Source organism: Rhipicephalus sanguineus, chromosome 2, assembly GCF_013339695.2.
Source record: "Rhipicephalus sanguineus isolate Rsan-2018 chromosome 2, BIME_Rsan_1.4, whole genome shotgun sequence".
NCBI classification, from domain to species: Eukaryota; Metazoa; Arthropoda; class Arachnida; order Ixodida; family Ixodidae; genus Rhipicephalus; species Rhipicephalus sanguineus.
In genome coordinates, this window is record NC_051177.1 from 46,002,396 (window position 1) to 46,018,662 (window position 16,267).

At 46.7% G+C, this 16,267-nt stretch overlaps 2 protein-coding genes across 9 annotated transcripts in view; one reads left to right on the forward strand and one right to left on the reverse strand.

The window, feature by feature from the left end:
- Positions 1-16,267, reverse strand: part of LOC119382861 (ecdysone-induced protein 74EF) — a 266,794-nt gene that overhangs the window by 121,659 nt on the left and 128,868 nt on the right. The gene's annotated exons all lie outside the window — the stretch shown is intronic.
- Positions 14,577-16,062, forward strand: LOC119382862 (adenylate kinase isoenzyme 6-like). The gene is given in 2 exon segments (XM_037650749.2): positions 14,577-15,119; positions 15,121-16,062. Coding segments are annotated over 2 exon segments (531 nt in total). The 5' UTR covers positions 14,577-14,720; the 3' UTR covers positions 15,253-16,062.

Genomic DNA, 16,267 nt, shown 5'->3' on the forward strand with positions numbered 1-16,267 from the left:
TTCAGGCCCTGAACGACGAGCTCCCACTGCGATGCGAGTTAACGGTCACGCGCGTTTTCTTCTGTCAGGAACAACCAGTAAACAGAAAGAAAGAGGTTGGGAGAGAGAGAGAGAGAGCGCACGATAAAACTTTCGAAAAAACAGCGGTACACATGCAATAAGCGTAAGTCATGTTTGCACAACCGCGAACTCAGTGCCACATTGCCGAAGTGTTGTTAGCTGGACTAGTTGGAATGAATCCATCGCAATAAACAGCGCAAGGGAAAAAAAAAAAATGAACGAGACGAGGCACACAGTTGTTTTTTTTTAATCCTTTCTCCGTGCCTCCTCTCGTTTATTTTTTTTTCCTTTTTTTTGCGCCGCACTGCATTTCGGAGTGGGTCTATCTGTATCACAGCACTCGCCCCGAGCGCCAGCCGGCCACACCCTTTTCCCCATTTTGCGCTATATTGCGTAACTCTTGCTAGCCCACGAGGAGTTCGATACGTGCGGTTCGATACAGCGCGCCGGCACTTGCACAAATATAGGGGACTGAATAAATGAAATGTTATAAAGTGTACGACTATATCGGCTACGTGAAACAGTTCGCGCTCGATATGAGACAGCGTTTGATATACCTATATGGGCGCGAATTATTTCGGGGTTAGCATCGAGCGACCGCTTACCATATAGCGTTACGTCATATATAAGCTCATTCCAATCCACTCGTCTCTGTTTGTATAAGAGCCAGACAGAGACAAAACGAGATTAGCAACACCGTATAGTCGGAGAACATCGGTGTTAAGACAGCGTGATCTGTGCACTGTATACGTATAGGCACAGGAAGGAATAGCAAGAGCAGCGCCCTGTCTGTCGTTCTCTGACCGCCCCGTGTCTAGCGCCGTTTGTTCCAGTCCTAATGATGTGCCAAGCAGCCCAGTTACGTGCACTCCTGAAGAGCAGGTCCACTTGGGAAGACCTATACATGACCACAAAAAAGCACCGACAGGCTTCTCTGTATAATCCCCGTTTCGACGCGGGCGTATCGCAAGCGAAATCCACCACGAAGCCAAGGCAGCGAAGCCCTTGCAAATTGCGAGGATTGCTTATTTAGCAATCCAAGGCGTTTGTAACGGCGAGTGTATTAACATTCTCATTCGCCTGCTGCAACGAGACGTGGGCGACCACGCGCAAGTGGCTCCGGTAAATTGCGCCAAATTAATATTTTGCAACCTTTCAAGAAGTACATGCAAGCCTAAAGGGCCCAGAGTCTTTTACAGAAAAGCAGTCTTAGTCTACCCTGTACCGTCGTCGTCGTCGTAGTAGTAGTAGCAGTTGTAAGTAGCAGTAGCGATCACACGGGTCACGTGACCAGAGGGGGGGAAGGAGTGAATAAAGAAACAAAAAACAAAGTGATGATGATAACGACCGAAAATGATGATGATGACTTTCGGTACAAAATACACGGGAAAGCAATTCGCAGTATTATTAATTACATTAATTAGATACCTACATTAATTGCAATAAACGAAGACAAGGCACCTGGACGCGTAAGAGGGTCAGTAGATAACAGGGAGCGCACACTTCGCAGGGCTCCGGCTGCGCCGGCGGCTAATCACGTGACGCGAGGCATTCGCTGAAACTCCATTGCCTGAGCTGGTAGGTCACATGATCTCGCTAGAAATCACGTGACACGAGGCGTTCGCTGAAACGTCACTGCCCGAGTCCGTATACACAGGTCACGTGATCGCCCTCTGCCCAATCAAGTGCGAGCGCGCGTACTTGGAATCTACAGCGGCGGACTTACGACACCACGTGATCTCGCTAGCACGGTAGTGGAGCTGCGCAGGATTTAGAACTACACCAAGACACGACACCAAGACCTACACAAGAATGACATTAGCGCAGGATTCCTTTTTTTTTTTTTTTCATGGGACGCTTTCCAACGAAATTGACTATGAGTAGCCTACAAATAGAACATTTCAGTATTTCACATATTACATGGCTCGTATTTCGCGTGAATATGACGCAGTGCAATGCAGGCCGACGAACGCGGATAGTGGAGTGTCATTTAATAGCTTCCCTGAAATCGACTGTATTTATGTAAGAGACCCACTCGATCACCGACTTGCCAGCTATCCTGCGACGCCTGTTCGCCATTGTCCAACGTCGAGAGAGACCGCGGCAGAATTCACCTAATCGCAATCAAGTCATTGTCGTGTATTTCTGCGAATGGCTGCAAGATTAGAGGCCGAATTCTCAGAGCGTTTTCTATTTTCTTCTTTTTTTTTTGCGTATGTAAGGAGATGATGCTCCTACATGAGCAATAAGGAAGAAAAAAAGAAAGATCACTTCGAGAAGAACAAAGCAAAAGCTTTTCGTTCTCGATTGCTGTTTTGCCACTGGCAGCCTCATATAACAACATGTCGAACATATTACGTTAAAGAAGTGACTGACTGGGGCTATGTTGGTAATCACATTAAACGTTACACGGCACGAAACTAGCCTCAGGACGACGAATATTTTGACACGACATGCTCTGCCAAGAAAACGTATCGCACAGTCAAGCAAAGAAACCAGTTTGTGTCGTGCACATGAATGTACAAGCATTCCTTATCCCGCGGCGCACGTTAGGTATAGGACAGACGGGAGAAATGACCCAATGAACGATGGCGTGAACACGCAAAATAATGTCACAAAAGGAAAGAAGAGATTTCTCGCATTGCATTCCTGCACGCGTGGGTGCACACAACGGTTTGACCGAACCAAAGTGATTATTTGCAAGGTCAAAGAGCAAACACGCGTCGTCAGCGAGGCAGCTCAGATGACCAGCGAACAATGCCTATATGCGTGATCAAAGCGCCGATGGTGACCTTCTCAGGAGGAAAAAAAAAAAAAAAAAGAAGGTCTTGTTCTTGGACGGTGAATAAATATGCGGAAAGGGCTACTTTGACTGTGCGATGTTTCTTTCCTTTTATGAGCAAACGCATTTACATAATTTCTGATCAATAAATTTTTAGTCAGCGCTTGTTCCGTCTCTTGTTTTCTCGCCCCCATGCAATAGTTTCGCGGTGTAACCTTAAGTAGAACACATACGATTGGACTGCTGACTGATCTTACGTCGAGCGGGCCGGAAGTTACGATGAGTCATGACAACTTTCCAGACGCCCCGATGTTCCCAAAGTGCGCCAGCTAAAAGGGAACTTTTAAAGGCCCGCAACGATTTCCATACTAATCGATGGATTTTTACGAGCCAAAACCACGATATGATTACGAGGCAAGTCGTAGCTAGCGGAGGACTCCGGATTAATTTCAGCCACACAAGTCTATGGACACGTACGGTCACTAATACACATGTGTTCTTGCATGTAGCCCCCTTCGAATTTCGGCCACCGTGACCAGCAATTCAGCTGGCGTTCTAGAGCTTAGCAGAGCGACATCTTGACAAGATACCGCGGCGGGTAAGGATTTCCAAATGAAATCATTAATGGATGCTGAAATCCCTATTCAGACGAGCCGCCGTCTCAACGTTTTCACGATACAACCGCTTGAAACTCTGAGAAGTCAGGCTCTCCGGCGCATGCGAGTGGCGCCCGCGATTTATACCGCGATTCACCGCCACTTGGGTTGTTAATTGAGAGGGTTTTAAATTTTACCACGCACAAATCGGGGACCTCAATTTCATCCGCGACACTCTTTTTTTCTCATCTGTCTGTGGCAACTGGTTCAATAATTGTTCATAACGCGCACAATGACACACAACAACTCGCGCGGAAATTGGGGGACTGGAACGAACGTGCAACAACGAGTCATATACCGCACGCAGGTCACGTTGGCGGAAAACACACGTGATCGTCAAACCCGAGGTTCCAAGACCTTTGTAGCCAACCCACGGGGTCGACAACTCCGGAGAGCCACACTATGCACATGCTGTAGGCCACCCTCTCACGCCTGACAATCTGGGCGACAATCGGCGTCCACTTTCACCGAGCAGCTCAACTCGTCCGTGTCCCGGAAAAAAAGGGGCGACGACCGCCGGACGCTCAAGCTCGACACCTGGAGGCCGTGCGGACAACAATTAAGCGGAGCCGGGACAGATGCGAGCTCAGGGAAAGGAAGGACGGACGCGTGGCGGGAGCGTGCCGGCCGCCGACCCGCAAACGCGGGGTCGAGCGGCCAAGCGCACTGCGGTTCCTCCGCACAGATCTCAAAAGAGTCAATCAGCGCGCGCGACGGAAGAGCGGGCAAACAGATCCACGCGCAGACGCTGCTGGAAGGAAGGAAGACTGCTAGCCCCCGTCCCCCCACTCCTATCGCCAAAACTAGCGGCGACGGTCCGAGAAGGATCGACCGCTAGCGAAAGCGGCTTTTCACAAAAGTTTGAGCGAAAGCAAACGGCCGGCAAGCGGCCGCCGCGCCGCTAGAAGAAAAGGGAAACAGACGCGTACGGTCCCGCCGGTTCCCGTTAGAATGGAAACGCGACGACTGAATGAGGGGGAAAGCTACACCCCTCAAGGTCACGAACTCCCGCCGCCCCCCGGCCCCGTGCGCTGCAGCCGGCGGCGGGGAGGTCACTGGCACAGCCGGCCACCAGAGAACACGGCCGCGACACACACTGCGGCGGGGGGGTGCATTCCTCCCCAAAACGGGACGGACGCTCTCTCCCCCCCCGCCCCCCTCTCTTCACCGCAACTTTCACGGGGGGTAACGGGACGCGTAAGACCGCCCGGGGCAGCTGAGCTGGCTGAGTGGCGCAGCCGGCGCTACGTCTGTGCTGTCCTCTCGCAGCCTGTGTCCAGGGTTCGACGTACCCCCTCCTACCCGACCTCCCGTTTCTGTGCGCCACTGCCAGCAACAAACGACACCACCGGTGACGATGGACCCCTCGGGACGAGGGACGCACCGTGACGACGAAAAACGGTGACTGAGTGATTCCGTTGCTGTTGTGGGCCGAGGCCAAGGACCCCGAAGCCGGCTCTCTCTCTCTCTCGCCCCCCATCGCTACCCAACAGTGCAACTTTCTGATCACTGTGGACGCCAGCAGAGCGGACGTCTACAAACACGCAACTGAAACGACAACAGCACAAGCTGTGCACTTATGTCTGCGTATTGTTCGAACTTCGTACTAGGTAAAGAGAACACTGACCAGTCATCAATCGGGAAATTTTCATGACAGAGAGAGAGAGAGGGGGGGGGGGGGGAGAAATAAAGAGGAACTGGGGGGGGGGGGGTTAACCAGACTTTGTGTAGTTTTCCACCCTACAAGCGACGAGGAGAATTAGGTAGTAAGGCCTGGGTCAAGATCGGGGGTCTTAAACGTACGAACTTCTCGCTAGCGGCCCGACCTGCACATGACTGTCTTCGGCCCATACGCTTTATTTTTTTCTTAATAAGTATGCTCAAGAGCTACACAGAAGTGACTAGTCTCAAGCATATTTTTTCGTGAGGCTTCCCATGCGGTCACCATGTAGTAAAACATAACCTAGGAAAAAAGGAACTGCACATTTCATAGTCGGCGTCTACATTTCAGTCATTCTGGATGTCGTCATCGATATGTTTCTCGAATCCTGACATCAAATCTCCTTCAGAAATGACCCTTATGTGAGATGTGGGAAAGGCCTTCTTTCATATGGCAATGTTAGCTGACATTTTGTTCAATCGTGATGTGAATTACATATTCTAAAAATGACAGATCAGTCAGAGCAACTATATTCTCCCAGGAAATCATTTTCCTCCTGCACCAACAACACAAACGGCGAATTGCAATACATCAATGCGTTGGCGAAAATCTGCTACACTTTCAGACGATTGAAAAATTAAATTCTGCGGCTTTGCATGCGGAAACCACAATGTGTCATCATATTCTGCGTCCGTGTTCCATTTAATGTGAAACTTGGCGATGCAACTGGACTTAGTGCTTAGAAGAACTTATACCAGGTGACTCTCAGAGCGATTTTAGGCAATTCGTTCCATGTATTTGTGTGGCCTTTACTACTTCTCAATTTTCTGTGCAAAAAAAATAAATAAAAAGCAGTCCGGTCACGTAAGAACACCACCATTTCCTCAACAACATATATTTAAATGAACCACGATATTCTTACGAACGGTACTCCGTAGTACGCGTGGGCCCCGCGTTTCTGAATTTTGCTCCCACTGAAATGCGCTCCCGCCCCCCCCCCCCCCCCTTCGCGGCCCGGAATCGAACCCGCGTCCTTCAACCTCGAATCTAGCACGGCGGATACCTTGAGACGATGACCATTACGCAACGGGAAGTATACTTATAATGTGCCGAAAGGACAGTATACCAGAAACTGTACCGGAGTAAAATATCGAGAGAAGAAATGACAGAAAGAGATGTATACCCTGCGTCGTGTGTCGAGTTAAGAGAGAAGTATTCCCTCGAATAACCAAGATTCGATAAAGTTCGATACGCAATATCGAAACGCTTCGTCAAGCAGAACATGGAAAAATATATGACGTCAAAGCAAACTAGTGCTTGAACATATCGTTTCTGTCCCTTCTTTGCTGGCTGCATAATTCCCGAAGGGTAACTTACTAAATACAACTTAACTAATATAATATGTCCAGAGAAATAGCTTGTGGTAATATTAACCCTGTGTGGGGCAGATGGGACTCGTATGTCCCACTTTTTTCTTCGTCGTGTTCTAATTTTTTAAGATCAAAATCACTGAATCGATTGCTTTCACACTTTTAGTGCGACCGCGTGGATGTTCTAGAAAGCGGTTTTAGTCGATTTTTTTTTTTTTTTTGGTATTCGCAAAAGGCCAGCACATAGCCGTGTTCCAAACGAACCATTCCGCTTGCGCGTACTGTACCCTTTTTTCATCAGGTTTTGGTGCGCTCTCCACCCGATTCAGCATGAGCGGTATGCCTGAAAAGCTTACTTCATACTCACGAGTTCCTAAATGTGCTGTAATAGTGGTTTTATTCGTTCCCATCCATACAGTTTCCTCAAAAATTAGTGCAATGCAATGTTGACAACCTCTCGGTGATATATTTCCGAAAGCGTATATAGCCAGTCTAACATGGTGTGCATCTGATTGCAGTTTCCAATATTCATTATTCTTCATGCAGGGAAGCCTCTTCCAGTGGAGGAAGCAGTTGAGCTTCCTCCACGGACAAAAATTAGACTGTTGCAGACATGCCCAGTATCCACATCTGCGGCTCGAGTGCCGTTAGCAAGTGGATGTAGAATGAATATTTAGTTGTTTTTTTTTTGTTTGTTTTTTTGTGTGATAAGAGAGTAGGTGTTTGTAGGTACTGTCCTTTGTGGTTTGTACGGCAGCAGCAAGTTCGCATAAAAAAATAAAAGTACTTTTTTTCCCCTGAAACGACTGTCTTTCAGTGGACAGTGAGAGACATTTGTTCCAATTTTTCTCGAAAACCCTTTACAATAGAGAGCGCAAATTTTGTACATTTTATAAGAAGCTGATAGAAATGACAATGCAGGTGGCGTGCGTTATTCATAACATTACGCCCCATAAAGGGTCAAAGAGTAACACTTAAGTAAATTTAGAGAGACGACATATTCTTTCTTAAAATGTACTGATGGGCTAGTTGGTGAGCCATGATTTTCGAATAGGCAGCGCACAAAAGGGCAACGAACACGTACACAAAAAAGACGCAAACACAAGCGCCGTACTGCAACTGTGCGTCTTTTTTGTGTACGTGTTCGTTGCCCTTTTGTGCGCTGCCTATTCGAAAAACATATTCTTTAAAAAAGTATGTTTTTGTTCATTCTGTCGTAACAGGCTGATTATAAGACAGGAAATTATACTAAAATTTCCCACCTTTTTTTTTTTGTTTAAATTTGGCCTTAACGCCCCAGCGCCAATAGTTCAATGCCACCTGAGAAATTTGAAACCTTTCATTTTTCCGTTCCTTTCTTTCGTTATTAGTGCTGCGAAAGAAAAAAAAAAAAAAACCGCACTTAAACGTGCCGAGTTCTTCCTTTAGCTCTTTCGCGATAAAAAAAAAAAATAGCTCGAACCCAGCAGACGTCATCAAAATATATGACGTCACTTGGAGCTATAGTACTTACGATAACTAGGAAGCAGCGTCGCCACTCGCGTTGTTTTTTTTTTTAAATTATTATTTTTTGTCTCTTCTCTGATTTACCGGCCTGTACCTCGCGGTAAAGGAACTTTTAAAAATGTTTTCATACTACTTGTAGCGTAATTTTTTTTTCCTCTGTCTTCCGTGTTCTTTTAAGCACTGCCCTTTACAGGAACGGCCGCGAAAAGCGCGGAATAGCAAAGAAATAAAATTAAAAAGGAGTAACGCACACACGAATAGACGCGCGAGGAAAACTCAACAAAGCGGAGCGCGTAAGCGAGGTAAGAAAAGCAACCCGGAAACGAAGAGATAAGCCTTTTGGAACACAAACGCGGGTCACGGGACGACAAACAACCTCTCGAAGAATCGGCCGCAGCAATGGAGGAGGAGGAGAGGCGCACAGAGAAGCGATAACGCTCACTGGTCATTCCGGCAGCTGCTGCTTCTTTCTTTGTTTTCTCTTTGTTTGTTTGCCACCATTTACGTAACATGCTGCATTCCGCACGTTTCACAGACGCCTATTCGCTGTAGTACAGCGGCCGCGCAACAGGCCGGACGAAGTGTTCCGAAGTGCGTTCTTTCAGAATGTAACCGGATAAAAGAAGTACGGCATACACTCAGCGCACTGCGACGAAAGCCAGAGCGGTTGATTGCGAGCAATAAGACGGACGGAGGAATAAATAAAACAATTTCTCTGCTTCGGCGTATTTTACATTACCTTTTCTTTTTTTTTTTTTAACTTTCTCCAACAACCGCAGTTTTGAACTACACCAAGACATTAAGGGGCCAGTCAATTCGTAGAAGTAGACCGCTCGAAATTTCAGCACATAAATAGAATAGAATAGAATAGAATAGATAGATAGATAGATAGATAGATAGATAGATAGATAGATAGATAGATAGATAGATAGATAGATAGATAGATAGATAGATAGATAGATAGATAGATAATAGATAGATAGATAGATAGATAGATAGATAGATAGATAGATAGATAGATAGATAGATAGATAGATAGATAGATAGATAGATAGATAGATAGATAGATAGATAGATAGATAGATAGATAGATAGATAGATAGATAGATAGATAGATAGATAGATAGATAGATAGATAGATAGATAGATAGATAGATAGATAGATAGATAGATAGATAGATAGATAGATAGATAGATAGATCCTGCATTCGCATAAGAATTCTCGAGCTCGAATTATTTACAAAAGCAGCTTCCAGCCAATAGCGATGTTGGAAGTAGTATCATTAGCGAACGTGGCCAGCCAATGAATGGTAAACAGCCCTTGCGAGCAACACAAAACAAGACAGACTGGAAGTTCGGCCTATCAACTTTCCAGGGGCCAAAGAGTGGACAGAGAGAGAGAGAGATAGCTAAGAAACAGAGGAAATTGTAGGGAAAGCATTACGCAAAATTATGGAGAAGTCTGGAGAGGAGAGCAGGTGCTACATTAATATAGTGACGTCGCGATCGGGCTTCATCTCCCGATCTGCTAATTGCTGGCCCCCAAGCGTTAACCTCCTCTCGCATACACACCAGCAACGCGCCGCCGCGCCAGTTTTCTGAGTACAGAACCCGTTCGTTTTGCCGTCGGAACCTGCCTCCCTGCACTATATATCTATAGCTTTCTTGTGCTATTTTATGTTGGTTCATGGCGAATATAAGAAAACGGCGCAATAGAGAGAGAGAGAGGACAAAAGATTGAGGAAGACTGGCGCTGACTTTCAACCGAAATCTTATTGACGGAACACGTTAATATACTCTTAACTGCGTGTGCTCTTACAAGGCAGTAAACCACCACTCTTGGTTAGAAGTCATAAAAGGCAGCTGCTCTTAACACTTGGTTATCAAGAAATTCAGTAATCGTTGGTTCTTACATAAAAAGGAAAATGTACTTTACATGCCGACCTTCCGATATGTGTGTGCAGTATACGGTTATCTGTCTGCTTTCGCCAAGGACATCACGGATGCTCGTGCATCTACAGTTACTTGGTTAATTAGGCAAAAATAACTTAAAAAAAAAAAACCGCCAGATCCCACGCATTGTGGGAATCGATGTAATGCGAAGCAGCCAGCAAAGAGCTGCATACATCGTCTTGTCTGTCATTGAGGAAAATGCGTGCCACTCATGTTATTTATGTTCGTTACACAGTAACGTCGCGCAATACCAATTTCGGGGTAGATCAAGCTAGCGAAACGGCCGCCAGCGCACCGTGAGCGTGGCACGTAAGTCATGCTGTACATGACATGCGTGTCATGCTTGTCATGTTAACGCATGTTATTTATGTTCGTTACACAGTAACGTCGCGCAGTACCAATGTTGGTATATATCAAGCTAGCGAAACGGCCGCGAGCGCACCATGAGCGTGGCATGTATATCATGCTGTACATGACATGCGTGTCATCATGATTTGCACGTTAGGACCTGTCACTTATGTTCGTCATACACTCTTGTCACGCCGTATCAATTTTGGTATATATCAAGTTAACGAAACGGCCGTAAGAGCACCAAGACTGTGGCATGTATATCATGTTGTTCATGACATTCATGTCATGATTTTCATGTTATGACTCGTCATTCATGTTCGTCATACAGTCATGTTATACCATACCAATTTTGGTGTATATTCGATTAACGAAACGAGCAGGAGACCATAAAGTCGTAGGCGGATGGATAGATAGATAGATAGATAGATAGATAGATAGATAGATAGATAGATAGATAGATAGATAGATAGATAGATAGATAGATAGATAGATAGATAGATAGATAGATAGATAGATAGATAGATAGATAGATAGATAGATAGATAGATAGATAGATAGATAGATAGATAGATAGATAGATAGATAGATAGATAGATAGATAGATAGATAGATAGATAGATAGATAGATAGATAGATAGATAGATAGATAGATAGATAGATAGATAGATAGATAGATACGCTCAAAGTCGCAGAAGTTCGCTAAGAAATGCTTCGCATTTAAAATAGAAACGAACAACCCCTTGGCTAACGTTCGCTGGGACACTCTTTCTTTGTCGTTTGTTAGTTGCACCACGGCGTGTGTTTTGATTTTTAAATTAATATCTTCTTATGCCACTCCTCTATGCAATGCTGTGGCGATTGAGGGCGCTGTAAATAAATAAATAAATAAATAAATAAATAAATAAATAAATAAATAAATAAATGGGGAAACAAGCGTGTATAGAGAAGGCCAGAATGTTAGCTAAATCAGCGTCGGGAGAGACGCTCGGAAAGTGGGACAAGTTGTTAATATAATAATAATAATAATAATAATAATAATAATAATAATAATAATAATAATAATAATAATAATAATAATATCTGGGGTTTAACGTCCCAAAACCACGATATGATTATGAGAGACGCCATAGTGGACCACCTGGGGCTTTTTAACGTGCACCTAAATCTAAGTACACGGGCCTCAAACATTTTCGCCTCCATCGAAAATGCAGCCGCCGCGGGACAAGTTGTTGCAAAATTATTTCCGTATTCTCTCACATATACACATTTTCTACACATTTACATCATAATTACTACAAATAGCGCCTCTACACTTTCCGTGGCTTTCTTGTCTGTTAGTTCTAATTAATTTTGTGTCTAGCAAAGAAAAAACGAGCCCCTAATATCCTCCTCCTTTCGTTCTACCCGGATCACGTCACGTCACTCGGATCACGTCACTTTGATGTGATATGACGTGACTCACGTCACGTCACATCACATCACGCAACGCGACTCGTAACGCCGTGTGAAACGCCTTATGCTTCACACCCTAATAGCGTAGCAGCCAGCAACCTACCAACACACACGCACATCTCTACGTGTTCGTATCGCGCTGTAATACGGTAGTAAAAGTCATGACGTCACGCACCAGCCGTCCACTGACGCTGTGTCCGGAGCGGCGGACAAGACAGCGAGAGACGCCCATAATCTGATGGCGTCACCAGGAAGTGAGTCATCCCGCGTGTTTGTACATGATATCTCGTCGATTCTCCGGCTACACCAAGCAAACATCTGCCTCGTTTCCGGGAGGGGGAGGTGAGAGAGCCGCATATGTACATACGACGACAACTGTCCATCCGTCTGATCAGTTGTACGTGGCATAGGTCATGTTCAAACCGACTGCAACTTCTTGGACCGCAACAAGATATCAACGAGACAGTGAAAAGGACAAGAAAAAGGCCACCGTATCAGAGACAACGGTTGCGAACGCACCGCCTCCCTCCCCCTCCTCGCCACCTTTTTCGAACAAAAGCCTCCGTCGAGCCCATGATCCGCTTTAATGGCATCATCTACAACGACATGCGAGTAGCGAAACGCCCGCCCTTTCCAGCAAATGCGGTGCAATACGCTTTTGTGCCTCGAGCACTGTGTGGCAAACCGCGCGTTCTCAGGTTATCATCGTGCTCCTGGAACTGGTTCAATTAGGATGACGTCCGCGGCCCGAAAACAAGCTGCGCCTTCACAGCACAGCGGCTGGAGGAAAAGAAAGAGAGAAAGCTGGCGAGTTTTGCGAGAGCGCGCAAGCCCTTGAGATAGCGATAGGAAGGAAAACCGAAGTGTGAAAGCAAAACCAAGAAAAAAAAACAAAACAAAACTGATTGGAGAGGCGACGACGACCTCGTACGGCCTTCGGCACTCGAGCTCCCACTAGTGTCGCCACCTGGGAATCATAATAGAAAAGAGCCTTCAGTGGCCAAGATCGCGCGCTTTTTCAATAATGTGCTTTGCCAAATTGAACATCTGTCAACTGCTTTAGATCTTTTTAACTGTATTCCTTAAAAAGCAGATGCCCCCGAACCCTCATTACTTCGAGCGATGCGGTTTTTGTTTAGGTCTTATAACGCTTGTGATGCTGAACTCTAGGTGCGTTTGGATGTGTTCGACATAGCCCCGCAAATGAAGTGGGGGCGTGGTTGCTGGAGGTGGCGGGGGCTTGTGTCAAAAAAGAGGGTAAATCCTACCATGCTCTATGTCTCTGACGTGGACACCAGCAGTCCTACTCTGTTACGCAACCATGTATTCTGCAAGCTGTCAGACACCTCCGCAACCTCAGCTCAGACAGGTTCAAAACGCCAACATGGCCGGATACAATAGTGCCGCAGCACAAATAAAATCACGCCAATGGGGGCAAATAACTCATAATTTGAACTAGTCATTTCTCGCCAGTAGCTTGGTTTTTTCGTAGCTTTTAGGGCTAAGGCGAGGTGATTGGTCTGAGATGGAAACATGAGGAATAATTAAGCTTGAATGACATTTTCCCCCGGCAACACGTATTCGCGATCGATCAACCTTGACCAGCATTTGGCACGTGGTTGTTCAACGATATCACCGTTGAAATCCCTAAGTACTATTTCGAAGCTTGCTAAGTAGGCAGTACAATATTGGACTGTACTGTATTTTAATACTGGTACTTTGTTGTCAACGACGATATAAGTACGACTACGCTGCGCTGCGTGGTTTACACTCTCAAGAACCACCGCATGTCTACCTTCACTCTTGCCCATAGGCGAGCGCACGGGGGGGGGGGGGCCCTGTTCACATAGGAGGGGGGGGGGGGCGCTGCGACGAACCCCCCCCCCCCTGAAAGGGAACCCTGCGCACGCCTATGCTCTTGCCGTTAGCAGCACCAGGGGCGGATACAGTGTTTTTCCGACGGAGTAGGGGGTCAGTTAATTGGAAGTCAATGATTACACATGATTTGATCGACAAGCAGCACATCGCCACCAACGGAAACTACAGCCGGTGATTCAATAGGCGGGAAGGTTGCAAGTCAGGGAATTAAATTGCTAAAGCGAACATTTAATTCATTTAAACTTAAATGCTAATTGCGCATGTAGATAAGCTCAGTTGATGCGTTACATGCGAACACTAGATCGGTTCGATTGGGGATTGGTAAATGGCAGGAGCGTAGCTACAATATTTCTTCTTTTTTTTTTTTTTTCAAGGGGCGGGGAGCGGGTTAAACCATACTCTATGCATGTTCATGCGTTTGTATGTGTGCTTGCTTGAATATATACACATGCAAAATTGAAAAACATCGTGGAGGGGAGGGGTTCCCCCAACCCCTTTTGGCTACGCCAGTGGAAAATGGACACATTGTATCGAGAGCAAGTGACCACAATCGTGTTGTCGTGGATCCCCTTCACACTTACCCGGACCGCCCATCCCACTGAGCAAACGACTAAGCTAAATTGTTTTCCTCGTTAGGGAGTACGGCCTTCTCTCTTAATTAAACGGCTCCAAGAGGAGTCGTCTATCACACGTCATCGACGCCCATTCACGAGCGCTCAACAAGCGAACGGGCGCACGCCAACTACTGAAGTGCTACAAGTGCTACAAGCGGCAACCGGCAACCAGTCGGCAACCACGAGCGGACTCGACAATCAAGCTAGCCCACGCGGCGGTGGCGCCATCTGGGTAGTAAGCGGGTAAGCAAACGCCCGCAGCGCCCCAAAGCAATGCGGAAGCGAAACGAGGGCGGCGCGTGGCACAACGGATACGCATTTTCGTACGAGCGAGCCCTTCTCCAAGATGGAGTGAAACACGTGGTGTTGATTGCAGCGATATCCCCGTCTGCGCCTCTTGAAAACCGTGACACATATACCAGCGACTCGAGACTAGCAATGGCACGTCGGTACGTCCCCAACATTCTCATCACCGGCACACCCGGCACGGGCAAGACTACTCTGGCGTGCGAATTGGCGAGTCGCACGGGCATGGACTGGCTGAACGTGGGTCAAATTGCCCGAGAAAACGAGCTCTACGACGGCTTCGACGACAAATACGGCTGCCCCGTACTCGACGAAGACCGCGTAGTGGACGAGATGGACGACAAGCTCTCGCAACAGGCTGGCGGCAACATCGTCGAATACCACGGCTGCGACTTCTTCCCCAAGCGCTGGTTCGACGTGGTCTTCGTGCTGCGCACTGATAACACGCTCCTCTACGACAGACTCCGCGCTCGGGGCTACGCAGGCAAGAAACTGGAGGAGAACCTGCAGTGCGAGATTTTCCAGACCATTCCTGGACGAGGCACGCGAGGCCTACGACAACGGAATCGTGTTCGAATTGCCCAGCAACACACCTGAAGATATGGAGGATAACCTGGACAGAATATGCAGCTGGATAGAACAGTGGCGCAGCGCAGGCCAGTAGCCCCGTAGTGTCAAACGTTTCTTTGGACCTTCTACAATATGTGCTTCGTCCATGGGACAGCAGCTAGCTGCCAGCGAATCGTGTCGAACTGTTGTAGCCATTCGTCTCTCGTCGAGATGTTTTGAGATGTGCTCCTGCGCCACTTCCTCAAGTGCTGATGCAACAACTGCGACAGCGAAATGAACTGACGACCGAAGATCGCTGTTGTTTCTTTCAGTTGATATAAATGTCTTCCTTTGAATGATGGTGTCGCAAATTTGGTGACTTCGGCTACTATGCCAAGATGTACTGGCTGACGCAATTTTTGAGTTTCAGGAGTAATGGCTTGGATGCCCGGTTTAAAATCGGCACACGCATCGCGAGAGTCGAAAAGAACCCTGCCTTTACAGCGGAAGAAAGTGTGGCACGAGTGATTTCATCGTTTCTGTGACAAATCGCGCAAAGTGTTCACTCCCCTTAGTGTGACTCGCTACATGGTGCATTACACAAAGCATGCAAGGTTTTATTGTTTTCTTAGGCCTCCACCGAAAGTCCTGCAGGTTAATTTTGCAGCAACTTGCACACAAAGCACCAACTTCTCCCATTATTGTACAGCAGTTTGTTTCGAGACCAAGACTTTGAATGCCATGAATGCGGGTGCACTATGGGAGAACTCAACACTGCCATTTGCCATTTTACCATGAAATCTATAGCATGCCTAGCATTGTGAACAAAGCTGTGCTCCCTGTATGATGGCATGTGACTAAAAAACGTGTTGCATTGCTCGGCGTAGTCTAGCTAGTGGCAATAAAACGAAGCACATAATTATGACTCGAGAGTCATATTCTTGGGTCGATGAGAGATTGAAGGGGCACAAAAAACAGGGACAAAAGTTGCTCGTCGTTTGCACTCCTTCAATATTTCATGGAACTGTACCAACTGCTGCATTTGGTAACCTTGCTACAGTATATTCCTGGGTATTCACTTCGTCAAAGCAATGGAGATGGGCTGTTAGCCTCATATACTTCCATTAGCT